General features: G+C 49.4%; 2 protein-coding genes and 1 non-coding gene across 7 annotated transcripts in view; 2 read left to right on the plus strand and 1 right to left on the minus strand.

Annotated features, from left to right (window-relative positions):
* Positions 1-25,426, plus strand: part of DLEC1 (DLEC1 cilia and flagella associated protein) — a 92,336-nt gene that overhangs the window by 66,051 nt on the left and 859 nt on the right. For all 5 annotated transcript variants that reach the window (XM_045163942.1, XM_025272605.3, XM_044934150.2 and 2 more), the window contains 15 exons: positions 15,169-15,322; positions 15,775-15,885; positions 16,802-16,932; positions 17,363-17,554; positions 18,441-18,511; positions 18,962-19,113; positions 20,817-20,935; positions 21,460-21,530; positions 22,227-22,429; positions 22,509-22,619; positions 22,715-22,840; positions 22,934-23,028; positions 23,199-23,283; positions 23,389-23,601; positions 24,680-24,841. In XM_045163942.1, coding sequence (XP_045019877.1) covers positions 15,169-15,322; positions 15,775-15,885; positions 16,802-16,932; positions 17,363-17,554; positions 18,441-18,511; positions 18,962-19,113; positions 20,817-20,935; positions 21,460-21,530; positions 22,227-22,429; positions 22,509-22,619; positions 22,715-22,840; positions 22,934-23,028; positions 23,199-23,283; positions 23,389-23,601; positions 24,680-24,841 — 1,996 coding nt within the window. The remainder of the gene's footprint in view (positions 1-15,168; positions 15,323-15,774; positions 15,886-16,801; positions 16,933-17,362; positions 17,555-18,440; positions 18,512-18,961; positions 19,114-20,816; positions 20,936-21,459; positions 21,531-22,226; positions 22,430-22,508; positions 22,620-22,714; positions 22,841-22,933; positions 23,029-23,198; positions 23,284-23,388; positions 23,602-24,679; positions 24,842-25,426) is intronic.
* TRNAS-GGA lies at positions 12,002-12,073 on the plus strand. Its single transcript has one exon. It is a non-coding gene; the product is annotated as a tRNA-Ser (tRNA).
* Positions 20,250-25,426, minus strand: part of ACAA1 (acetyl-CoA acyltransferase 1) — a 30,854-nt gene continuing 25,677 nt past the window's right edge. The window contains exon 12 of the mRNA XM_045163943.1: positions 20,250-20,778. Within this exon, the coding sequence (XP_045019878.1) occupies positions 20,619-20,778 (160 nt within the window). The 3' untranslated portion in view covers positions 20,250-20,618. The remainder of the gene's footprint in view (positions 20,779-25,426) is intronic.

A 25,426-nucleotide genomic window follows, 5' to 3' on the forward strand; every position in this document is an offset into this window, starting at 1 on the left:
CAAACTCCTAATTTATCCTCCCCCCCACCCTCCACCCCTACTGTCATCTTTGATAACCATAAATTTGTTTCCTATCTCTGTAAGTCTATTTCTGATTTTATAAGTTCATTTGTATCTTTTTTTTTTTTAGATTTTACATATAAGTGATATCATATGATACTTGTCTTATCATATGACTGACTTCTTTTAGTGTAATCATCTCTGGGTCCATCCATGTTGTTACAAATGGCATGACTTCATTCTTTTATGGCTGAGTAATAGCCCACTGCATATATGTAGCACATCTTCTTTATCCATTCATCTGTCGATGGACATTTAGCTTGCTTATTGTAAACAGGGCTGCAGTGGACGTTGGGATGGGTGCATGTAACTTTTCAGGTAAGACTTTTCTCAAGATACATACATGTCCAGGAGTGGGATTGCTGAATCATATGGTAGCCATATTTTTATTCTTTAAAAACCTTCATAATATTTTCCATTGTGGCTGCAGCAATTCACATTTCCACCAACACTGTAGGAAGGTTCCCTTTTCTCTACATGCTCCACAGCACTTATTGTTTGTAGACTTTTTGATGATAGCCATTCTGATGTGAGGTAATACCTCATGTGGTTTTGATTAGCATTTCTCTAATAATTAGCAACGTTGAGCGGCTTTTCACGTACCTGTTGGCCATCTCTGTGTCTTTGGAGAAATGTCTGTTTAGGTGTTCTTGGCTTTCTTGTCAAATATTAGTTGAGTGTATATGTGGTCCCCTTCATGGATCACAGCCTTGTCATGCCAAAGGGGCTTGCATAACTCAGTGAAGCTATGAACCATGCCGTGCAGGGCCACCCAAGACAAAATGTGGTCCCCTGGAGGAGGGAATGGCAAACCACTGCAGTATTGGAGACACAAGAACCCCATGAGCAGATGAAAAGACAAAAAGATACGACACTGAAAGATGAGCTCCTAAGGTTGGAAGGTGTCCAGTATGCTATTGGGGAAGATCAGACAGCAGTTACTAATAACTTCAGAAAGAATGAAGCAGCTGGGCCAAAGTGGAAACGACGCTCAGTTGTGAATGTGTCTGGTAGTGAAAGTGAAGTCCAGTGCTGTAGAGAATAGTGTTGCATAGGAACTTGGAATGTTAGGTCCATAAATCAAGGTAAACTAGATGTGGTCAAGCAGGAGATGGCAAGAGTGAACATCGATATCTTAGGCATCAGTGAACCAAAATGTGCAGGAATGGGCGAATTTAATTCAGATGAACATTTTATCTACTTTTGTGGGCAAGAATCTCATAGGAGAAATGAAGTAGCCCTCCTAGTCAACAAAAGAGTCCTAAATGCAGTACTTGGGTGCAGTCTCAGAAAGGACAGAATGATCTTGCTTCCTTTCCAAGGCAAATCATTCAGTATCACAGTAATCCAAGTCTGTGCTCCAACCACTAATGCCAAAGAAGCTGAAGTTGAACAGTTCCATGAAGACCTCCTAGAACTAACACCAAAAAAAAAGATATCCTCTTCATCATAGGGGATTGAAATGCAAAAGTAGGAAGTCAAGAGAAGATACCTGGAGTAACATTTGGCCTTGGAGTATAAAGTGAAGCAGGTTAAAGGCTAATGGAGTTTTGTCAAGAGAACATGCTGGTCATAGCAAAACCGTCTTCCAACAACACAAGAGATGACTCTACACATGGACATCATCAGATGGTCAATACCAAAATCAGATTGATTTTGTGCTTTGCAGTTGAAGATGGAGACACCCAATACAGTCAGTGAAAAGAAGACCTGGAGCTTCAGATCCAGGTGGCTCAGATCATGAACTCTTTATTGCAAAATTCAGGCTTAAATTGAAGCATGTAGGGAAAACCACCAGGCCATTCAGGTATGACCTAAATCAGATTACAGTGGAGGTGATGGATAAATTCAAGGAATTAGATCTGGTAGACAGAGTGCCTGAAGAACTATGGATGAAGGTGCATACAAGAGGCAGTGACCAAAACCATCCCCAAGAAAAAGAAATGCAAGAAGGCAAAGTGATTGTCTGAGGAGGCTTTACAAATAGGTAAGGAAAGAAGAGAAGCAAAAGGCAAGGGAGAAAGGGAAAGATAAACCAAACTGAATGCAGAGTTCCAGAGAATAGCAAGGAGAGATGAGAAGTCCTTTTTAAATGAACAATGCAAAAAAAAAATAGAGGTAAACAATAGAATAGAAGGGAAAGACTAGAGATCTCATCAAGAAAATAGGAGAGGTCAAGGGAATGTTTCACATGAGCATGGGCACAATAAAAGATAGAAATGGTAAGGATCTAACAGAAGCAGAAGAGGTTAAGAAGAGGTGGCAAGAGTATATAGAAGAACTATATAATGATAACCCTGTATGTGAGACAGCAAGAGACACAGATGTATAGAACAGTCTTCTGGACTCTGTGGTAGAGGGCAAGGGTGGGATGATTTGGGAAAATGGCACTGAAACAAGTATAATATCATATGTGAAACAAATCGCCAGTCCTGGTTCGATACATGAGACAGGGTGCTCAGGGCTGGTGCACTGGGATGACCCAGAGGGATGATATGGGGAGGGAGGTGGGAGGGGGGTTCAGTATGGGGAACACGTGTACACCCGTGGTGGATTCATGTCAATGTATGGCAAAACCAATACAATATTGTAAAATAAATAAATAAATAAAAGCAACTCAAAACAAAACAAAAGAAAAAAAGAACTATATAAAAAAGGTCTTAATGACCCAAATAACCACAGTGATGTAATCACTCACCTAGAGCTATACATCCTGGAGTGTGAAGTTAAGTGGGCTTTAGGAAGCATTACTACAGACAAAGCTAGTGGAGGGGATGGAATTCCAGCTGAGCTATTTAAAATCCTAAAAAAATGGTGCCGTTAAAGTGCTGCACTCAGTATACCAGCAAATTTGGAAAACACAGCAGTGACCACAAGACTGGAAAAGGTCAGTTTTCTTTCCATTCCCAAAGAAGGGCAATGCCAAAGAATGTTCAGACTACCATACAAGTGTGCTCATTTCACATGCTAGTAAAGTTATGCTCAAAATCCTTCAAGCTAGGCATCAGCAGTACATGAACTGAGAACTTCCAGATGTTCAAGCTGGATTTAGAAAAGGCAGAGGAACCAGAGATCCAATTGCCAACATTCATTGGATCATAGAGAAAACAAGGGAATTCCAGAAAAACATCTATTTCTGCTTCACCGACTATATGGAAGCCTTTGACTGTGGGTCACAACAAACTGTGGAAGATTCTTAGAGATGGAAATACCTTACTTGGAAATGTCACCTTACTTGTCTCCTGAGAAACCTGTATGCAGGTCAAGAAGCAACAGTTAGAACTGGACTTGAAACAACAGAGTGGTTCAAAATTAGGAAAGGAGTACACCAAGGCTGTATATTGCCACCCTGCCTATTTAACTTCTATGCAGAGTACATCATGCGAAATGCTGGGCTGGATGAATCACAAGCTGGAATCAAGATTGCCAGGCAGAATATCAACAACCTCAGATATGCAGATGATACTACTCTAATGATAGAAAGTGAAGAGGAACTAAAGAGCCTCTTGATGAGGGTGAAAGAGTAGAGTGAAAAAGCTGGCTTGAAACTCAACAAAATCTAAGATCATGGTATCCAGTCTCACCATCTGGCAAATAGAAGAGGAAATAGTGGAAGGAGTAACAGATTTTATTTTCTTTGTGTCCAAAATCACTGTGACTGCAGCCATGAAATTAAAAGACATTTTCTCCTTGGAAGAAAAACTATAACAAACCTAGACATCATATTAAAAAGCAGAGACATCACTTTGCTGACAAACGTCCATATAGTCAAAGCTGTGGTTTTTCCAGTAGTCGTGTACCCATGTGAGAGTTGGACTATGAAGAAGGGTGAGCGCTGAAGAATTGCTGCTTTCCAATTGTGGTGCTGGAGAAGACTCTTGAGAGTCCTTTCAACTGCAGGGAGATCAAACCAGTCAATCCTAAAGGGAGTCAACCTTCAGTATTCATTGGAAGGATTGATGCTGAAGCTCCAATAGTTTGGCTGCCTGATGCAATGAACCGACTCATTGAAAAAGACCCTAATGCTGGGTAAGATTGAAGGCAAAAGGAGAAGCGGGTGACAGAGGATGAGATGGTTAGATAGCATCATTGACTCAGTGGACATGAATTTGAGCAAACTTCTGGAGATAGTGAAGTACAGGAGAGCCTGGCGTGCTACAGTACATGGGTTGCAAAGAGTTGGACACGACTTAGCGACTGAACAACAGCAACAAAAATAGGTGGCATTTTTAAATGAACGAAATACCATAGTATTCTGGGTGGAACACACTGGAGGTTTTGAAGGCTATTAATGATATTCCCTCTCATGCTCTTCTTCCTTCCCTCCTTCCTTCTTTTCTGATGGAAAATTTCTTAAATATATAAAAATATTAATAGGATAGTATAATTGAACACTGGTGACTTTGGTCTGGAACAAGTTTGAACGGGGCTTGGGTTCCCAGCCAGAGATTGAGCCCGGGTTGCATTGGTGAAAGCCCCAGATCCTAGCCACTAGAGTGACGAGGGCCCTGGTCCTTCATCTTTGAGAAAAGAATTTCCACAAAGATGGAAGGTAGTGAAGCAAGTAAAGTATTTAGTAAAAGAGTACAGTACGTGTGGGTAGACACAAGGGCAGACTCAGAGGGAGAGTCCTGAGTTGCTGAGTCGTGCCCTTATGACGATTTGAGTTACTTTTATGGGGCGTTTCTTCTGGGTTTCCTGGGGCCGATCATTCTGATGTGCCTGGCTCATGTTTGGCGTATCTCAGGATCCTTCCATGTGCCTGCATGCATCTCTTTGACCTTCAAGGAGCCTTTCTGCACATGTGTGGTCAGGGAGGTCTCCTGACTTCAGGAATGAGAAATATGTGCTCTGGGCAGGGCTCAGTGGTAGCTTAGCATCATTCCCCTTTGACCTTCAAGGAGCCTTTCTGCGCATGTGTAGTCAGGGAGATCTCCTGACTTCAGGAATGAAAAATATGTGCTCTGGGCAGGGCTCAGTGGTAGCTTAGCATCATTCCCCTTTGACCTTCAAGGAGCCTTTCTGCGCATGTGTAGTCAGGGAGATCTCCTGACTTCAGGAATGAAAAATATGTGGTCTGGGCAGAGCCCAGCCTCCTCCCTTAATTGTCCTGCTAGTCTCGTCTTGGAGTTTCAGTCCATAGGGAATAAATCTCCAGTTGCCTTACCTTCAGGGGGCCCTATCTACCTACCTCCTGTCAGATAATGAGCCCCGGTGTATCCATCATCTACCTTCAACGATTATCAAATCATTGCAAATACTGTATCATCCACATGCTTCACCCACTTCTTCCCACCCCTTCTCAAACTATTTTGAAGCATAACATTTATTTTCTTAAGTTGACTGGTGGTAATATTTTGCTTCTTAAGCTGGACGAGGGTGGAACACAGATGTTCTTTTCATTATTATTGTTTTAATCATATATATATTTAAACTGTGTATTTGTTTTGTACTTGTTTCACCATATATTTTGTTATAAAAACACCTAACTGCTTGTTTTAGATCCTCATGAGTACTTGATGTATTCTCCGAAGAGAATGTGCCAGTTTATACGTTCACCTCCAGGCAATGAGACTACCCATCACCCCAAACCCTCACAGGCACAGATATTTCAGACTGTACTTGAACCAGCAACAGGGGGGAAGTCCCAGCAGAGTCTCATTCAAACGTGCTTTCCCACGACTACTGTCATGGGTCTCAGGATGAGTCTCTTCACACTCAACTGTAACCTCATGGTTCCTCCTACTCCTTACACAAGATTAAGTCTGTTTTCTCCCAAGGGAGAGTCAATGCCTTTTATTCAGTCTCTGCTTATTTCCTTTCTTATCTGTATTCTTCTTAAAGGACATTGTATTAGTCAGAATATTTACAGTTGCAAGTGACAGAAATATATCAGTTTAGGCAAGAAAGGGGAACCATTGGCTCACATACCTGGGCATTCCTGCCCTGCCAAATCCAGGGGTCCAGCCTCTTGTCTGGGCTTCTACTTCTTGCTCCTTCTCCACCCTCCTTCCCTCTTCCTGCATCCATCCTTCCACACAGCTTCTCTCTCTTGGTTGGCCTTTCTCTCCCCTATTGGCAGGGACCCTTGGCCACAATGCCCCAGAGAAGGGGGCCACTTAGAGCTCCAGGCTCATGCACTCCCAGCTAAATAACCTTCATGAAGAATGAAAACGCTTTCTCCAGAGATATAATCTGATTGGATCTCTTTGGTCCCCACCCCCTCCATACACCGCAGTGGGGAGAATCTGGCTCCAAAAGAAGCACTGGGAAAGCTTTCTGGACAGTAAAAACAGGAGCTACCATAGTCCAGCACAAATCTGCTGGATCTATAGTGCATGGATTTAAGCATTTTCCTTGTATACTCTTATCTCTTGGGGTTTTTCTCCTCACAGGGATATGTCCTTGGCCCTGCAGATCACTAACTCGATCTCTGATGGATGCCCCTGTTCCAAGCTCTTTTGTTTGGGAAGTGTTCCTTTTCTGTAGCTATCTGTTCGGTTCAGTTCAATCGCTTAGTCCTATCCAACTCTTTGTGACTCCACGGACTACAGCATGCCAGGCCTCCCCGTCCATCACCAACTCCCGGAGTTCACTCAGACTCACATCCATCGAGTCAGTGATGCCATCCAGCCATCTCATCCTCTGTTGTCCCCTTCTCCTCCCGCCTTCAATCATTCCCAGCATCAGGGTATTTTCAAATGAGTCAGTTCTTCACATCAGGTGGCCAAAGTATTGGAGTTTCAGCTCCAGCATCAGTTCCTCTAACGAATATTCAGGACTGATTTCCTTTATGATTGACTGGTCGGATCTCCTTGCGGTCCAAGGGACTCGCAAGAGTCTCCTCCAACACCACAGTTCAAAAGCATCAATTCTTCGGCACTCAGCTTTCTTTATAATCCAACTCTCACATCCATACATGACTACTGGAAAAACCAAAGCTTTGACTAGACAGACCTTTGTTGATAAAGTAATATCTCTGCTTTTTAATATGCTGTCTAGGTTGGTCATAACTTTTTTTCCAAGGAGCAAGCATCTTTTAATTTCATGGCTGCAATCATCATCTGCAGTGATTTTGGAGCCCCACAAAATAAAGTCGGCCACTGTTTCCCCATCTATTTGCCATGAAGTGATGGGACCAGATGCCATGATCTTCGTTTTCTGAATGTTGAGTTTTAAGCCAACTTTTTCACTCTCCTCTTTCATCAAGAGGCTCTTTAGTTCCTCTTTACTTTCTGCCATAAGGGTGGTGTCATCTGCATATCTGAGGTTATCGATATTTCTCCCGACAATCTTGATTCCAGTTTGTGCTTCATCCAGCCCAGTGTTTCTCATGATGTACTCTGCATATAAGGTAAATAACTAGGGTGACAATATACAGTCTTGACGTACTCCTTTCCTGATTTGGAACCAGTCTGTTGTTCAAAGTCCAGTTCTAGCTGTTGCTTCTTGACCTGCATACAAATTTCTCAGGAGGCAGGTCAGGTGGTCTGGTGATGGGAATACAAGAATACTCTGAGAATTTTCCACAGTTTGTTGTGATCCACACAGTAAAAGGCTTTTGTGTAGTCAATAAAGCAGAAATAGATGTTTTTCTGGAACTCTCTCACTTTTTCGGTGATCCAGTGGATGTTGGCAATTTGATTTCTGGTTCCTTCGCCTTTTCTAAATTCATCTTGAACATCTGGAAGTTCACGGTTCACGTACTGTTGAAGCCTGGTTTGAAGAATTTTGAGCATTACTTTGCTAGCATGTGAGATGAGTGCAATTGTGTGGTGGTTTGAGCATTCTTTCTTTGGCATTGCCTTTTTTTGTGATTTGAATGGAAACTGACATTTTCCAGTCCTGTGGCCACTGTTGAGTTTTCCAAATTTGCTGGCATATTGAGTGCAGCACTTTCACAGCATCATCTTTTAGGATTTGAAGTAGCTTAACTAGAATTCCATCACCTCCACTAGCTTTGTTCATAATGATGCTTCCTAAGGTCCACTTCACTTTGTATTCCAGGATATCTGGCTCTAGGTGAGTGATCACACCATCATGGTTATCTGGGTCATGAAGATCTTTTTTTGTATAGTTCTTCTGTGTATTCTTGCCAGCTCTTAATATCTTCTGCTTCTATTAGGTCCATACCATTTCTGTCCTTTATTGTGCCCATCTTTGCATGAAATGTTCTGTTGGTATTTCTAATTTTCTTGAAGAGATCTCTAGTCTTTCCCATTCTGTTGTTGTCCTCTATTTCTTCGCATTGATCACTGAGGAAGGCTTTCTTATCTCTCCTTGCTATTCTTTGGAACTCTGCATTCAAGTGGATATATCTCTGTTTGTTACTGTCTTACAAAGCCCTCTTCTTTGTGTTTCCTCACATTTTGGTTTGGAATCCTTTGATTTGGGGTTTTTATTCTACATCTGAGAGTCCCTGGCTGCCCACTCCTGCCTTTCTGGAAGAGGAAGTTGGTTTACATAAGGAGCTGGTGGTATCAGATTCCTCTGGGTAAGTGGGTGTAGGAGTGGAGGGTGTCCTCCTCCCAGAATGAAGTGTGTGTTAGTAGCCTCAGGGCTTCTAGAATAACCTTAGAGGAAGGGGCCTTTGAGAAAGACAACGCAGGACAAGCAGTCAAGGAAACCCATATTGGCCAGCTTCACAAGTCAGTCCCTTCCTTCCTTCATAAACAAGATCTTTTTTGGTGATTTTCTGTCTAAAACAGGTTGGAAGCCCAGTGTTACCGCAGGATCTGCAGTGACCTCTCTCCAGGGCCACATCTACATTCTTCATCGAGGGTGGGGGTGGGGGAAATCCTGCTGCAGGATTTACCAGTCTTCCACAGCATAATGCCTGAACTCTGGGAGCTAACCTAGCTGAACCAGCTGCGCTAATCTCCCCGCACTCCTTTATTTATACCTCCCGGCTGTCTCCCCTCAGCCCACCCTGCCCTGTGTGCTGCATCAAGGGATCTCTGCTTGGCCTTCTCCAGGGGTCTTAAGTAATAGTTTTTTTCTCTGTTTTATCACTTAACCTTTCTTTTAGTTTTTTTCTCATTGGAATAGCATGATATTTGCTTCCTTGTTCTTTGTTCAAAATTTTCCACAAATAGGTCATGATGTTAACATTATAATATATCTCATTATAATAATGGTTCAGTTCAGTTCAGTCACTCAGTCGTGTCCAACTCTTTGCGACCCCATGAATCGCAGCATGCCAGGCCTCCCTGTCCATCACCAACTCCCAGAGTTCACTCAGACCCACGCCCATCGAGTCAGTGATGCCATCCAGCTATCTCATCCTCTGTTGTCCCCTTCTCCTCCTGCCCCCAACCTCTCCCAGCACCAGAGTCTTTTCCAATGAGTCAGCTCTTCACATGAGGTGGCCAAAGTACTGGAGTTTCAGCTTTAGCATCATTCCCTCCAAAGAAATCCCAGGGCTGATCTCCTTCAGAATGGACTGGTTGGATCTCCTTGCAGTCCAAGGGACTCTCAAGAGTCTTCTCCGACATCACAGTTCAAAAGCATCAATTCTTTGGCACTCAGCTTTCTTCACAGTCCAACTCTCACATCCATACATGACCACTGGAAAAACCGTAGCCTTGACTAGACGGACCTTTGTTGGCAAAGTAATGTCTCTGCTTTTGAATATGCTATCTAGGTTGGTCATAACTTTCCTTCCAAGGAGTAAGCGTCTTTTAATTTCATGGCTGCAGTCACCATCTGCAGTGATTTTGGAGCCCAGAAAAATAAAGTCTGACACTGTTTCCACTGTTTCCCCATCTATTTCCCATGAAGTGATGGGACCGGATGCCATGATTTTCGTTTTCTGAATGTTGAGCTTTAAGCCAACTTTTTCACTCTCCTCTTTCACTTTCATCAAGAGGCTTTTTAGTTCCTCTTCACTTTCTGCCATAAGGGTGGTGTCATCTGCATATCTGAGGTTATTGATATTTCTCCTGGCAATCTTGATTCCAGGTTGTGATTCCTCCACCCCAGCGTTTCTCATGATGTACTCTGCATATAAGTTAAATAAGCAGGGTGACAATATACAGCCTTGACGTACTCCTTTTCCTATTTGGAACCAGTCTGTTGTTCCATGTCCAGTTCTAACTGTTGCTTCCTGACCTGCATACAGATTTCTCAAGAGGCAGGTCAGGTGGTCTGGTATTCACATCTCTTTCAGAATTTTCCACAGTTTATTGTGATCCACACAGTCAAAGGCTTTGGCATAGTCATAATAATGATACACGGGGCAAATATGGTAGCTGCCAATTCCACTGCACTGTCCATCCTTTTCCACCCTGCTCTCCTACTTCTTCTCTTCCTCAGCCATACTTGTGCCCATCTCTCCTTTAATGGTGGACTGCCCTGGTGGCTCAGTGGTAAAGAATCCGCCTGCCGATGTAGGAGACATGGGTTCGATTCCTGGGTCAGGAGGATCCCCTGGAGAAAGAAATGTCAATCCACCATAGTATTCTTGCCTGGAAAATCTCATGGACAGAGGAGTGTGGTGAGCTACAGTCCTTGGGGTTGCAAAAGACACAGCGACTAAACAGCAACAGTTCTTTAATGGTACTCATCCTGTGTGTGAAGTGATATTTCACTGAGGATTTGATTTGAATTTCCCTTATGGCACATAATGCTTAGCATCTTTCAGGAGCTTACTGGCCACTTGTAGATCCTCTTTGGAGAACTATCTCTTGAGTTCTTTGCTCATTTTTTAAAAATTGGGTTATTTGTCGTTTTGTTATTGAGATAAAGGTATTCTTTTTCTTTTTTTTAGGTTAAGTGTTCTTTTTATATACATGTCTCTTATTAGATATATGATTTTCAAATATTTTCTCCCATTCTGAGAATTGTCTTTTCACTTGTTTTGTGTGTGTGTGTGTGTGTGTGTGTGTGTGATTTATTAATTCATTTTCGGCTGCACTGGGTCTCCGTTGCTGTGCATGGGTTTTCTCTTGTTGCCGCGAGCGGGGCTGCCCTGTTGCAGTGCTGAGGCTTCTTACAGCACAGGCTGCTCTTGGAGCACAGGCTGCTCTTGGAGCGCAGGCTCTGGGCACATGTGCTCGCAGGGGCTTGGTTGCCCCACAGCATGTGGGATTTTCCCAGACCAGGGACCGAATCCTTGTCCCCTACATCGGCAGGCAGATTCTTAACCCGTAGACCACCAGGGATGTCCCTCTCTTCACTTTCTTGATGGTGTACTTTGAAGCACAGATATTTTTAATTCTGGTGAATTCCCAATTTATGTATTTTTCTCTTTTGTTGCTTATGCTTTTGGTGTTATACCTGTGAAACCATCGCCTAATGTCAGAAAGATTTACTCACATGTTTTCTTCTAAGAGTTTTATAGTTTTAGCCTCTGATCCATTTTGAGTTAGTTTTGAAATCAAGAAGTATGAATTCTCCAACTTCATTTCTCTTTCTCAAGATTGTTTTGGCTGTTCTGGGTCCTTTGAATTTCTGTATGAATTTTAGAACCAGTTTGTCAATGTCTACAAAGACCTAGCTGGGCTTTTAATAGGGAGTATATTGAATCTGCATGTCTGGTCTGAGGAGTATTGCCCTCCTAACAATACTAAGTCTTCCCACCCTTTAACAGGAAAATGTCTTTCCATTTATTTAGGTCATTTTTCATTTCTTTCAGTGATGTTTTGTCATTTTCAGTGTATAAGTCTTATACTTTTTTGTTAAAATTATTTCTAAGGATTGTGTCATTTTTGATGCTTTGAGAAATAGATTCTTCTTTATGATTATTCATTGCTAGTGTGTAGAAATACAAAGTTTTTTGTATTTTGACCTTGTACCCTACAACCTTGCTGATACATTACTTCTAATGGTTTTCTAAATAGAAAGATTGTGTCATCTGCATTTAGAGATAATTTTACATCTGCCTTTCTTTTCTTTTTCCTGCCTAATGGACCTAATAATACTCCAGTTCAGTGGGCTTCCTTCCCTGGTGGCTCAGAGGTTAAAGCATCTGCCTGGAATGCAGGAGACCCAGGTTCAATCCCTGGGTTGGGAAGATCCCCTGGAGAAGGAAATGGCAACCCACTCCAGTACTCTTGCCTGGAGAATCCCATGGAGGGAGGAGCCTGGTAGGCTACAGTCCATGGGGTCGCAAAGAGTCGGACACGACTGAGTCGGACATGACTGAGCGACTTCACTTTCACTTTCAGTGTTGAATGGAAGAGGCAAGAGTGGGAATCCTCACCCTAGTTCTAAAATACACAGGTGAAGTTGGTGTCTGGACATCCTTACCTTGTTCCTGATCTTAAAAGGAAAACAGTCTTTACCTTTAAGTACAGTATTAACTGTAGGCTTTTTGTAGCTGTCCTTTATCAGGTTGAGGAAGTTTCCTTCTGTTCCTAGTCTGCTGGTTTTCCTCATGAAAGAATGTTAGATTTCATTGAATGTTTTTTCTGTGTTATTTGAAAGGACCATGTCCTTTGTCCTTTTTTTAAATTCATGTATTTTACTCTGATTTTTGTATTTTAAACCCAAAATTTTATTTCTTATTTGACTTCTTGCTTATTTGGGAGTGTGTTGTTTACTTCACACGTATTTTATTTATTTATTGTTGGCCACACCGTGCAATTTGTGGGATCTTAGTTCCCCAACCAGGGATTGAACCTGAGCCCTCAGCAGTGAAAGCACAGAGTCCTAACCACTGGACAACCAAGGAACTCCCTGTTCTGTCCACTATTTAAAATGACGTATTGAAATCTCTAGTCTTTATTTTTTTGAATTTTTATTGGAATATTTACATTTACAGTGTTGTGTTAATTTCAGGTATACAGCAAAGTGAATCAGTTATACATATATCCACCCTTTCTGTTTTAGGTTCTTTTCCCATGTAGGCCATTACAGAGTATTGAGTAGAGTTCCCTGTGCTCTACAGCAGGTCTTACTAGTTACCTATTTTATATATAGTAGTCACAGTCTCCCACTTGTCCCTCACCCCTTATCCCCTGCTAACCTTGTTTTCTACATTTGTGACTGTACTTTTGTTTTGTAAATAAATTCATTTGTAGTCTTTTTTTTTAGATTTCACATGTAAGCAATACCATATATTTTTCCTTCACTGTCTGACTTACTTCACTCAGTGGGACAATCTCTGGCATCCGTGTTGCTGCAGATGGCATGACTTCATTCTTTTCTATGGCTGAGTGCTAGTCTCTTGTATACATGTGCCGCCTCTTCATCCCCTTCTCTTGATGGACATTTCATTCACATTCATTTCTATTGCATGTACTTTTTGAATTATGGTTTTCTCCAGCCCTAGTGGGACTGCAGAATCATGTGGTAGTTCTGTTTTTAGTTTCTTAAGTAGCCTCCATAGTGGCTCTACCAGTCTCCATTCCTATCAACAGTATAGGGTGGTGGTCCCTTTTCTCCATACCCTCTCTAGCAATTTACTGTTTGTAGACTTTCTGACCTTTCTGACTGGTGATACCTCATTGTAGTTTTGATTTGCATTTCCCTAATAATTAGTCAATTATTTTGCATGTGCTTTTTGCCCGGCCATCTAATCATTATTTCTGAATGATCAATTTCTCCCTTCAATGCTATCACTTTTGCTTCATGTATTTTGGGACTCTGTAGTTAGATATTTGTATTTATAACTGCAGTTAAACCTCGTTTTCAAAGATATTTTACAGCTTTTACAGGGACAAGTTTTTTCTTATTTTATATTCTTTTTTTCCAATTTTTTTTTTTCACTTTTTGGCTGCACCTTGCAGCATGTAGGATCTTCCCCAACGAGGACTGAACCTGTGCCCTCTGCGCTGGAAATGCGGAGTCTTAACCAGTGGCATGCCAGGGAAGTCCATTCTTATTTGGTACTCTTGAAGATTGCCAGGGTGACTTAGATGGCAGAGGCTTTTTTGTCCTTAATTATTGAACAAAGTGAACGAAACTCAGAAATTTATGGCAAAAAAATGGATCCGGGGAGAAAGTTAAAAAAAGAAAAGGTAGCATGAAGACATCCTTGTGACGGAACTGTTCTGTGTCTCGACTGTGGTGGTGTCATGGGTATCTACATGTGATAAAACTGTGTAGAAGTAAATACAGATTATGCATGTCAGCTTCATGGGGTCTGAATGAGACTGCTGGGCTGCATCCACCTGGGTCTCCTGCTGTGACATGGTGCTGTCGTCGTGCAAGCTGTCACTGTTGGGCAATTGGGTGAAGAGTATACTTGGATTCCTTTGTATTTTTGTTGTTGCTGTTACAGCTGCATGGGAATATAGTTATTTCAAAATAAAAAATTAAAATACATGTTCTCCCCATTCCTTACATAAGGAAAAAAAATACCCTCAGACATATTTGGGTGGGTCTGTTTCTAGGTTTTTTAACATTGTTCCATTGATTTGCTGTGTATCTCCCTACTAGTAACACGCTCCCTTGATTGATATAGCTGTCTAGGAAGTCTTAATATCCAGTAGAGTAATTTCCCACTTTATTAATCTTCAGTCTGTGTCCTTTATCTTTCTATATAAATTTTCAAATAAACTTGTCTGTATCTACAAAAATCATGGCTAGGAGTTTGATAAGAATTGTGTTAAACCTAATAGATCATTTTTGGGAGAACGGACATATATGTTGAGTCTGTTAATTTATGATTGTGATTTATGCCTCTCTGTTTATTGTTATCTTCGATTTCTTTCATCAGTGTTTTGTAGTTTTCAGCATACAAGTTCTGTATGTGTTTAATTAGAGATTTGCCTGTTTCACTTTTTTGAGTAATTGTCAGTGGGATTATACTTTTAACTTCTGTTTCTACATCTTCCTTGTTAGCCTGTAAACATGTGATCGAGTTTGGAATTCCCTGTGGTCCGGTAGTTAAAACTCTACACTATTTCACTGCTGGGGGCTCAGCAGGTTCAACCCCTGGTCAGGGAACTACAAAATCTCACAAGCCGCCTGGGGCAGCCAAAAAAAATGTGATTTTTATGTGTTGATTTTTAGCCCGTCACTTTGCTGACTCACTCATTAGTTCTAAGAGTTTTTAACATTATAGATTCTTTGGGATTTTCTACAAAGACGGTCATGTCATATGCATATGGGTAGGTTTTACTTCTTTTCTGATGAGTATGCCTTTTACCCACCGTGTTCCAGCCACCTTCCCGTGTATGCTGAGGTGCAGAAGCCCTACGTGTACCTGCAGAGCAGCCAGGTGGAGGTCCCCAACCTCTACCTAGGTGTGCCCACCAAGATGGCCATCACACTCGTCAATGGCACGCTCCTGCCCACCCGCTTCCACTGGGGCAAGGTACGTGAGCCCACTCCATCGGGCCCCACCCTTGCAGCTCTCAACCCCAGAGGCCCATATTGAGGGGCACCCTGTCCCCCAGACACCACCCAGAACAGATCACTGCCTCTGGGGGCTGACTCTGTAGCCTGCCCCGTGTGCCAGGGGAGATGAGGCCAGGTCTCCATGCATCAAAACCAGCTACCCACTGTTCCCCATCACCCTGGACCTCCCAGGGCAGCCTTTTGTTAAGTCCAGGGAACCCCCTGACAGGCATGAGATCCATCTAGCATGGGCAAGGAAACGAGAAGGGACCTGTGGTTTATCCCCACCTGGGAGCACCGTGCCCTGCTGGTCTCACTGAGGGCCCCCAGTCAGCAGCTTCCCCAAAGCATGCAGCTGTCCTGATCCCTCTGTCAGGACCCAGGTCCATCCTGGAAGCCCAGCCCCTCACCTGCCCGTGTGTCTTCCAGCTTCTGGGGCTCCAAGAAGATGTCTGCACAGTGAAAGTCTCCCCGAGACGTGGCACGCTGGGCCCCAACGAGGAGCGCCAGCTCAGCCTGGAGTTGACTGCGCATACCCTGGTGAGTGTGGAGCCCCGGGCTGCATTGCCTGGGGAGGCCCCTGACTGTCTGCATCCATGCCAGCCAGGAGGTCTGCCTCAGACCCCTGTCCTGGGCCAAGCAGGGATCAGGTTTCTTGCACTGGGGTCTGGGGCTCCATTCCTGCTGGGCCTGCTCTCTAGGGACACAGGGTCAGGAAGGCTGGAGCAGGCTGGGATAGGCCCTGAAACTCCTGAGCACCACCCTTAGCCCTCGCCAGCCATCCTCTGTGGCACAGGTGGGCCCACCTTTCCCCCTGCCCAGAGATGCCCCTGTGCTGGGTGCTCCAGCGGCGTCTGACCAGTACCCTGGTTCCTCAGAAGAAGGACACAGCTTCTCCTGGGTTCAGCCCACAGGAAGGCCATCGGGCAGAACGTGCTCAGTCCTTGGGGGGGCTACCAGCTATCCGTTTGTAGTTCTTGTGGAAAAAGAAGCTTCTTCCTCACAAGGACTCGCAGACCCATGTCCCAGTACCTCTCTGGGGAGCATGGGGACGTGGGCTTTCTTGCACAGCTGAGCCTGAGCAAATGAGTGGGCCCTGGTCTGGCCCAGAGCAGACCTCATGCAGGAAGGGTTTGAATTCTGTGATAGCAGCTTTATTGGAATAAATGTGCAGCTTCTCCCAAGATCTGCTTGGCAGGGGTCTCCTTCAGGCGGGCACGCCCAGATGTTGGGAGCCAAGTCACAGCCAGGAGCTCTGAGGAAGGGGCCAGGCCTCCTGAGGGTCTGGGGATGGTGGCCCATTGGAGGGGCTGGGAGCCCTTCCACAGAAATGAGCCTGGACAAGGCCTTTAGTTGAGCCCTCCCGGCTGCCCCCTGTGCTGCAGGAGGCCATCTGAGGCCCCTCTGCCAAGGCCCACCCTGGGTCTTACCCAAGGTGAGAACCCCTTTCCTACAGGAAGCGGTGACCAACCTGGCCCTCCCTTGTGACGTGTCAGGCATGAGGGAACCACTGGTTCTGGGCATCTCAGGGAAACCCCGGGGACTGCAGGTAGCCATCGGCGTCTCTAAGGAGGACAGTGACGACAGGTGAGCCCAGGGCCGGGCCTGGGGGCTGGGGCGGCCGTTCAGAGGAGCGGCCTCGCTGTGGAGCCAGCCTCTTCCAGTTGATTCCCATGGCCAGAAGACCCCTCACAAACTGTGGGGAGAGACCCCCCCCCCGCCCCATCCCTACCCTCTGGGTGGTTGTTCTCCATTCGCCAGAGGCCTGGTGTCCAGGTGCAGGGACAGCAAGGGACAGGGCCGTGGGCAGCTGGGAGACATGCCGGCCTGCCCCTGGCCTGGGAGAGGCGGTGGCGGGGGACACCCGTCTTGGCACAGAGGGTACATCTGTGGGACGGCTTGCTTCTCGAGGAGGGCTTAAAGCCTGGTTTCTGGGCAGCTGGGCACCTCCAGCCCAAGGTGGCTGGCCGGGCAGGGCTGAGAGTGGCACATAACTGGTGCCCACGGGCTTGGGCAGTGCTCCCAGCACAGAGCTGTGGCCGGGCCACCCCGAGACACTCCACCTGGACTTCGGCTCGGCAGTGCCACTGCGGACCCGTGTGAACCGCCGGCTCTTCCTGACCAACTGCTCCCCGATACAGACCCCTTTCACCCTCGAGTTCGAGTACTTTGGGAGCCCCGTGAACAGCCTGAGCCAGAAACCCAGCCCGTAAGTCCGGCTGTTTTCAGCAACTGTTTCCGGGGAGGACGTAGCCAGGGGGTGTGAGTCGCCGGAGGAGGGTGTCCGCAGGTAGACGTGGACAAACGCAAGAAGTAGGGGGCTCTGCCTGCCCGCCTCCCAGGACTTGAGAGGAAAGCGGGACATGTGGCCCTTTCTGGTCAGCCTGGGCTGCCAAGGCGAGGGCTTTGGATAGACCAGGCGGTCCTGGGGCCCTTGGATGAGGAAGAAGTTACTGTAGGTGGAGGCAACAGTGGGCAGAGGTGGAGTGAGGCATGTTGCAAAGCTGTAGCTTGAAATCAATCACACTGGAAGTATGTATATCCCAGAAGTTAGCTCAGCTTGGCAGCACCCCACTGCAGACACCTCCCCTCAGGTCTCCTAAGGTAGGGGCAGTGGGGGGCAACTTCTGACTGCTGGGGGTGGGGGCTGCCACGAACAGTTCCTTAGCCATGAATTTGTCAACTGCAGAAAGTTAGCACGTGCAATGGCGGGATAGATGTCCGCAGGAGACTAGAGACGGCCTATTGCAGAAGGTTGGGTGAAGGCTGGGAGTCTGGACTGGGTCGGCATCCCGGGGTCACCAGGGCACAGAGCCTGTGGGTCAGGGGTCCCTGCCCTGGGGCACTCCTGATTTTGTTAAGACTGGCAGGCAGCCTGCCGCTGAGATGCTTCGGGTGGTAGGGTGCCGAGGGAGCGAAGACCACAGGTGGAGGTGAAGAGGAGCCCTGACCAGCTCTCCACGGGAGGAGAAGCAGGGCCACCTTCCTCTGCTGGAAAGCCGAGGGGAGGGGGATGCTGGTTGCCTGGGGAGATGGCTGAGGTCTGGGCAAGGGCCTGGATGGCTTGATGCAATTTCCATACCCCTCTTGTCAAGCCCCGACATGCCTCCCACCCTGCTGAAGACGGCACGGATGCGGGAGCTCTTGGCCAAGCGCGAGCAGTGGGGTAAGAGCCCAGGCCCGGCCAGAGCAGAGTTTTGTGGGGCCTTTGAGGATGTTGGCCACCTGCTTCAGGAAGGGGACCCTGGCCAGAGAGTCACTCCTCAGTGTCCTTTCTAGTCAAGTCCCTGAGATGGCCATGGCTTCTATCGAACAGCCCCCCCTCTTTAGAACACGGCCACCTTCTTGCTAAGGAAGAGGGCCTGTGCACAGGGTCTGGCTTTGATTTGGGATGGGTGGTGGCTGGTGGCTTAGGAGTGAGGGCTCCCACTTGGCCTCGTGGCGGGTGAGAGAGCTGGACCCTGGACCCCAGGCTTGCAGGAGGAGAGTCTCTTTAGGTGGACCAGGGAGAGACTGCAGGGTGGCTTGTCTGGTTCGGTGCTTTGCTGACACTTGAGGGTTGGGACCTCTTTCCTCCCCGGGGGGGCTGCATCCCCATTCCTGGGTCTCACTGCAGAGTTTATGGAAAGTATGCTCTCCCACGGGAAAGGAGCAGCCTTCTTCCCCCACCTCTCCCGGGGCGTGCTGGGCGCCCACCAGAAGCTCAGCATCGACCTCACTGCCTGTGCGAACATGTGGGGGGAGTACTGGGATAGTCTCATCTGCACGGTAAGCGTGGGCGGGCAGGCGGGCGGGCGGCCTGGGGCACAGGGACCCCACCCTGGCCCCCACCTGCAGGCTCACTCTCCTCCAACACCCAGCCCTCAGCCTCACAGGTCTCACCAAGTAGAAAGGTGATGCCCGCTGAGCTCGGGATGGGCCTTTGCGCTGGGGAGCAGCCCTGGGATTCCTGCAGGAGGGGTCCCGTGAGCAGGAGAAGCACCAACATCTTTGCCCATGAGGTCCCCCTGAGGCTGGGACCATACTTAGGAGGGCTGAGGAGTCAGATGGGCTGCCTGCCCTGGCCAGAATCTGAGATCCAGAGTGGGCAGTAAGCATGGAAGTGGCATGGCCTCCCAGAGTCACAGCCTCACCCAGGCCTTGGTGAGGCCGTCATTCATTCCCTGTCAGCCCATTCATTGACTCCGTCATTCAGCATGAACTGAGACCTTATATGTACAGGTTCCTGTGTGGTCCCCTGGACTGTGGGGGTACAGGGGTGAATAACACAGCAGACCACCCCAGTAGGGAGCTCCTAGTTTAGGATGAAGGGGTGAAACATGCTCCAAGTCCTATGTCATTTAATTATTGCACAGATTTTCTTGAACTGTTTAGTAAATTGGACAGGTGAGTTATGGTAGTTATTTGCTTTAAATTGTGCTCTATCCAATGACCAAGTGGTGATCACCTTAATATACAAAGGGTTCTTAACAATAAGAGGGGGTGGCACAAGCATCTCAAGGGACAAAGGGTCATAATAGGCAGTTCAAGAATGACAGCTAGAGATGGCCAGTGAACATGAAAAGTACTTCATCAGCACTGCTAAAGGGGAAGACCCTGGTGGTCCCGTGGTTAGGACTTGGCATTTCCATGGCAGGGGGCCCGAGTTCAGTCCCTGGTCTGGGAACTAAGATCCACAAGCTGTATGACGTGGCCAAGAAAAAAGAAGTGAGAATGAAAGGCACCCTGAAATACTGGTTTTGTGAGATGAGCAAGGTTTAAAATTGTCGATGGAGGTGCAGGGAAGGGTGCCCATGGGCAAGGGGGGCTGCTGGGAAATGTGTGCCCTTCAGAAGCACTTGTGCAGGGCGCTGGGGACGCACATTTAAAGTCGCCCCAAGGAAAGAAGTGGATACACGAACAAACAAGTTTCATACCAGGCTTCTTTTTCTTCTCAGCATTGTTTATAATAGAGGGGGAAGAAAGGAGACAGTGTAGACATGTGTCCACCAGGAGAAGATCAGATAAAACGTTAGGCTACATCCATACTCTGGGATTCCCACAGCCAGTTAAACAATGCCGTAAACCTTCATTAGTAAAATTATTGTATGTGGTTAAAAGAAAAAAAGATTACCAAAACGAAAGCATGCCCACAATGCCCCTCATTTATGTGTGTTTTATGCACACAAGTCTAGACAGTTCTAACTGAAATACAGCGAGTCATGCTGTGGGGTGGGATAGGATTATGGGTGAAATACAGTCTATGTTAAATTTTTAAAAATAAGTGATTTTGATTAGCAGAGAAAGTAATTATTTCCATTTAAAAGATGAAGAAATTTCATCCAAAGGGCCATAAGAGGCCAAAGGCCATGAGGGTGGGAGACAGTGGTCCCGAGTGCAGATCCTGGGCTGGCTGGCTGGAGGAGATGAGGTGCCCTGGGGACGCGGCAGCAGCTGGGGATGAGGGACAGAGGATTGGTGTGCGTCTGCAGGTGGGAGGCCTGCCTCCCGCAGTCATCCCGGTGCACATGGCGGTGGTGGGCTGCCCCATCAGCTCCCAGAGGACCACCTACTACACCACTGACCAGACCCAGAGGGAGCCCATCATCAGGTACCTCTCCTTCCCCACCGCCCCTCCGCTAGCCCCGCCTCCATCCCGGCTGTCCACACCGACTCATTGCTGCCCAGCTGGCCCAGTGCCACCCAGCTCGAAAGCCCCCGGCCAGGGCTGCCCCAAAGGAGAGAGGCCTCTGGGGCATGGCCGTGATCTGCACATCTCAGAGGGCTCTGGGAGGACAGGAGTGAGCAGTCGGTGTTGCCCGACGTCAGGGCCACGCTCGGGGCCCCTCACTGGGGTTTCTGTGGTTGGTCAGGGCGGTTGGAGAGTGGGAAGGCGGGTGACTGGGCCAGTGAGCAGCCCTGGGTCACAGTTCACTGAGGAGCTGTGACTGGGCCAGTGAGCAGCCCTGGGTCACGGTTCACTGGGGGGTCGTGTTGGGGTGGGCCTCCAGCCCTGGGGCTCTGTGACTCCAGGGTGAAGACAGGGTGAGCCTCCTCCCTGCCCAAGCCCCGGCCCTCCTCTCTGAGGTGAATCGGCCTGCGAGGTGTGCGCTGATCCTGGTCCCCTGCCTCCAGGTTTGGCACCCAGGTCTCTGGAGGAGACCCAGTCACCCGGATCCTTCGCCTGAATAATTCCAGCCCCTGTGGTGAGACACTCATGAGAGAAATTGGGGCTCTTGCTACAGGCTGTGCCAGGTGGGGGCCAAGATGGGAGGGCAGCTAATGGCCCACAGCCTGGACCCTGGGGTCCAGTGGGCCTGAGGTATGGAGAGAGGACCTCAAGGGCTAAGGTGGGGAGTGGCCAAGCCGGTCAGGGGTCGTCAGAGCCACTTCCACCTTGAGGCTAGGACTTGCCTTTGCCTGTGGGACCTGGTGTCTTCCACTGTGCCTGGGCCAGACGCCCGCCCTGGCCACATTCACTTGGTGTTGGACAGAACTTGCAGAGGACACCTTTTCCTTTCAGCCAGCAGCCCCTGTGCCGCTCGCTGGGAGCTAAAGGATGGAGGGGGAGAAGGCAGGGGCTGCATGGGTGGGAGGAGCTGGGAAGTCAGCAAATAGGCCAGAAGAAAAAGCGGCTGTAGGGAGAGCACAGGGAGGCCTGGATTTGTGCATTTGGACATGAAAGCCGGTCTTGGGACCCGGAGGACAAGGGGTGATGGAGCCGACGGCATAAGCCTGTAGACTTGAAACAAGAATTGCCTGGAAGTGACATTAGGAAACGAGGCCCCCACCAGTCTGTCTGGGAGAACTGGTGGCCCCTGGGGCCTGCAGGGAGTGAGGCCCAGGCAGGAGTCATCTGCTCTTTCCTTACTCCTCACCCCTTTCCCCTGCATCTGCCCCAGACATCCGCCTGGACTGGGAGACCTACACTCCAGAGGACAGGGAGGACCGGCTGCTGGAGCTGCTGGTGTTCTATGGGCCGCCCTTCCCGCTACGTGACCACGCTGGGAACGACCTCCTGTACCCCGAGACCCCGGAGAGCAGCGGCTCCTTCTGGTCCCCAAGTCCCTCCGAGTCTGAGTCCAGCCGTGAAGCCACCCCATCTGTGAGCAGGGGTGGCGGGTGGGCTGCTGGGCCAGGTCAGCGGGTCTCAAGCTGAGCCTCAGTGACTCCCTTGACCATAGGCCAAGGGCAGCTCCAGTGCTGGCGCCCCCCAGAAGATCATCTCGGTCATCCTGCAAGGGCACGAGGGGGTGCCCTCTGACCACCTGTTCTCCATCAGCCCCAAGCAGGTGGTGAGTGGGTGGGGCTGGGAGCTTCGGGGAGCGTCCCCCGAGCAAGGCTGGGGAGGGGGGCGGTTGTCCAGCGCTGAGGCTGCTGTGTCTGCCAGGTGGTCCCTGCGGGGGGCAGCAGCACCATCCACATCTCCTTCACACCCGTGGTGCTGGGCCCCAGCGTCCTGCACAAGGTGGAGTGTGTTGGCTATGCCCTGGGCTTCTTGAGCTTGGACGATGAGGTGAGCGCTCTGGGCCTGGGGAGGGCTTCCCCCCACCCCACCCCATCTCACCCCACCCCTCAGGACTCCAGTGATGGGGCCTGGGCTTGGTAGGTGGAGAGGGAGCTTCCGGGCCGGAGGCGCCGCCTGCAGGACTTTGCTGTGGGACCCATGAGGCTGGACCTGCACGGCTACGTCAGGCCGGCACAGTGAGTCCGCAGGGCCGCCTGGCCCGCCTCCTGCCCCTGGTGGGGAGCAGCCTCCTTGGGCGCTGCTGGGGACCAGCCCGGGCCTTGGGAACAAGAGGGTGGGCACGGGAGGGCGGGGCCGGCCAGGGGCAGGTGAGGCCTGGAGGCCCATCGCGGGCTGTCGCCGGCAGGCTGAGCGTGGAGTGGGACTACGGTGGCAGCATGGTGTTCTGGCAGCAGGCCAGCGACCTCATCCCCGAGCAGCCCTGCGCCGGGGTGAGTGTGCGGCCACCCTGCCCTCCCGCGTCACCCGGGTGCCCCCCACCAGCCCTCTGGGGGCAGAGCCTCACAGTCTGAGTGCCCCCTTCCTGCGGCTGCCAGGTGCTGAGTGAGCTGGTGACCACCCGCCACCTGAAGCTGACCAACACCACGGAAATCCCTCACTACTTCTGGCTCCTGGTCTCCAAGCCCTTCTCCGTTTCTCAAGAGGGGGCGAGCCGCAGCCACCGGGCCCTCAGCTGGAAGCGGGAGGGTGAGGAAGAGATGGCAGCGAGGGGCAAGCAGCTGGTGCTCCACCCACAGGAGAACATGCTGGTCAGTGGCAGCATCTGCAGTCCCTGCCTGGGGGGGGGGGGCACACACTCCTGGGCTGGGGGTCACCTTCCTCTCACGTTCCCACATGTGTATGTACAGACAGCACGGCCACAGAGTACCCCACAGGGCTGCACTCAGACACAGACATCGGTAGTATCCAGGCCCCGCCACGCCCTATGCACTCAGGGGCCAACTCCCCAGACAGACAAGACTCCCTCCAGCGCACGCGCGCACACACACCCACACCCACTGTCCCACCCCCCGCCCCCCGCCCCCGTCTCACACCCACACCCCACCATCCCACACCCACTGTCACACACACACCATCCAGCACATATACACCATCCCACACACCCCCACCATTCCACACACCATCCCACACACCCCCACCATCCAGCACACCTTCTGCACAGGGGTCTCCACACGTAGATATGCCCAGACCTATCAGATCACACACTCAGGAGCCCTGGATGCACCAGTCTGCCATCTCCTCTGCCCGCGTCCTGGTCCTGAGAGCACCACGTGGCACAGACCCTCCCCGCTCACCTGCCCTCTTGCAGGGTTTCATCACTGTTTTTCCATAAACATAAGGCACACTGTTCCCAGGACCCCCTCCAGAGATGAGAAGAAGGCCAGGGAGTAAACTTGTGGAGCTAGGTCCACAGACCTGGGTTTGGGAGCCACGTGTCCAAGGCCCTTCCCGTGAGGCCTCAGTGATACCTCAGCCCTCTCCCCACAGCCACCAGGGTGACCCCTGAGCAAGGCTAAGCTGACTTCGTGTCCCACGCTGGAAACTCAGCTCGGGCCCCTCACTGCCCTCAGGACAGACACAGGCCTGCCCTGGGCCTGTGGGCTTGCACACAGCCCTGGTCACCCGAAGGGAGGACAGCTCCATTCCTTTGGCCCCTCAGCTCCTGACAGCTGCTGGGCATGGAGCAGGGCCTGCAGGCCATTGCTGGGTCACAGGCTGAGAGGGGACCAGGCCGGGCCTGCAGGAGGGAAGGGTGGAGCCCCAGGTGGGCAAGCTGCTGCCCGCCTCCAGCAGCCTGAGGTGATGGCTTGCCCACAATCTGCTCAGGTGAACGTGTCCTTCTCGCTCTCCCTGGAGCTGCTCTCCTATCAGAAGCTCCCGGCTGACCAGATGCTGCCCGGAGTGGACATTCAGCAGAGCCCAAGTGGAGAGAAGCAGATGGTGTTCACACAGAACCTGCTGCTGGAATACAGCAACCAGACCTCACAGGTGAGTCCCCGGCCTGGCTCACGTGTTAAAGAGGGGTACCGGGCTGAGCTCTGCTCAGGTGGAGTCAGCAGAGGACTGACCCCGATCGTCTGGCACGTGGAGAGATGGGGTCATCTCCATCCTTACTGGCCTCGGGAGCTCAGAGCCAGGTGGGGTGCTGGAGGGTGGAAAATCAGGGAAGGCTTCCTGGAGGAAGAGGCGGCACGTGAAGCCTGCACATTGTTTAATGGAGAAAGCAGGGGACCAGGCCAAGGGAAAGGCCTGACGATACTGAAGTGAGCAGCTGAGGGATGCCTCTGGGGCTTGTCTGGGACTGTGTGTGCACCAGGTGAGAAAGCCATAGGCCTTGTTAGGTGGGCTGTGACAAGCTCCACACTCCAGCCCCGCAAGCTTCTGAGGAGAGAGGCCAGGGGGAAAGGTGAGAGGGCCCAGAGCCCAGGAGGAGCAGAAGGCTGGATAAGGGGGGCGGGTAGGCAGTGAGGTGACCCGGGCAGGGAGTGGAAACCACAGCGCTGGATCAGGGGAGGAGGGAGCAGACGGCGCCTCCCTGGCCGCTTTCCTGCTGGAACCCCCCAGTGGCGGTGC

Source organism: Bubalus bubalis, chromosome 21, assembly GCF_019923935.1.
Source record: "Bubalus bubalis isolate 160015118507 breed Murrah chromosome 21, NDDB_SH_1, whole genome shotgun sequence".
NCBI classification, from domain to species: Eukaryota; Metazoa; Chordata; class Mammalia; order Artiodactyla; family Bovidae; genus Bubalus; species Bubalus bubalis.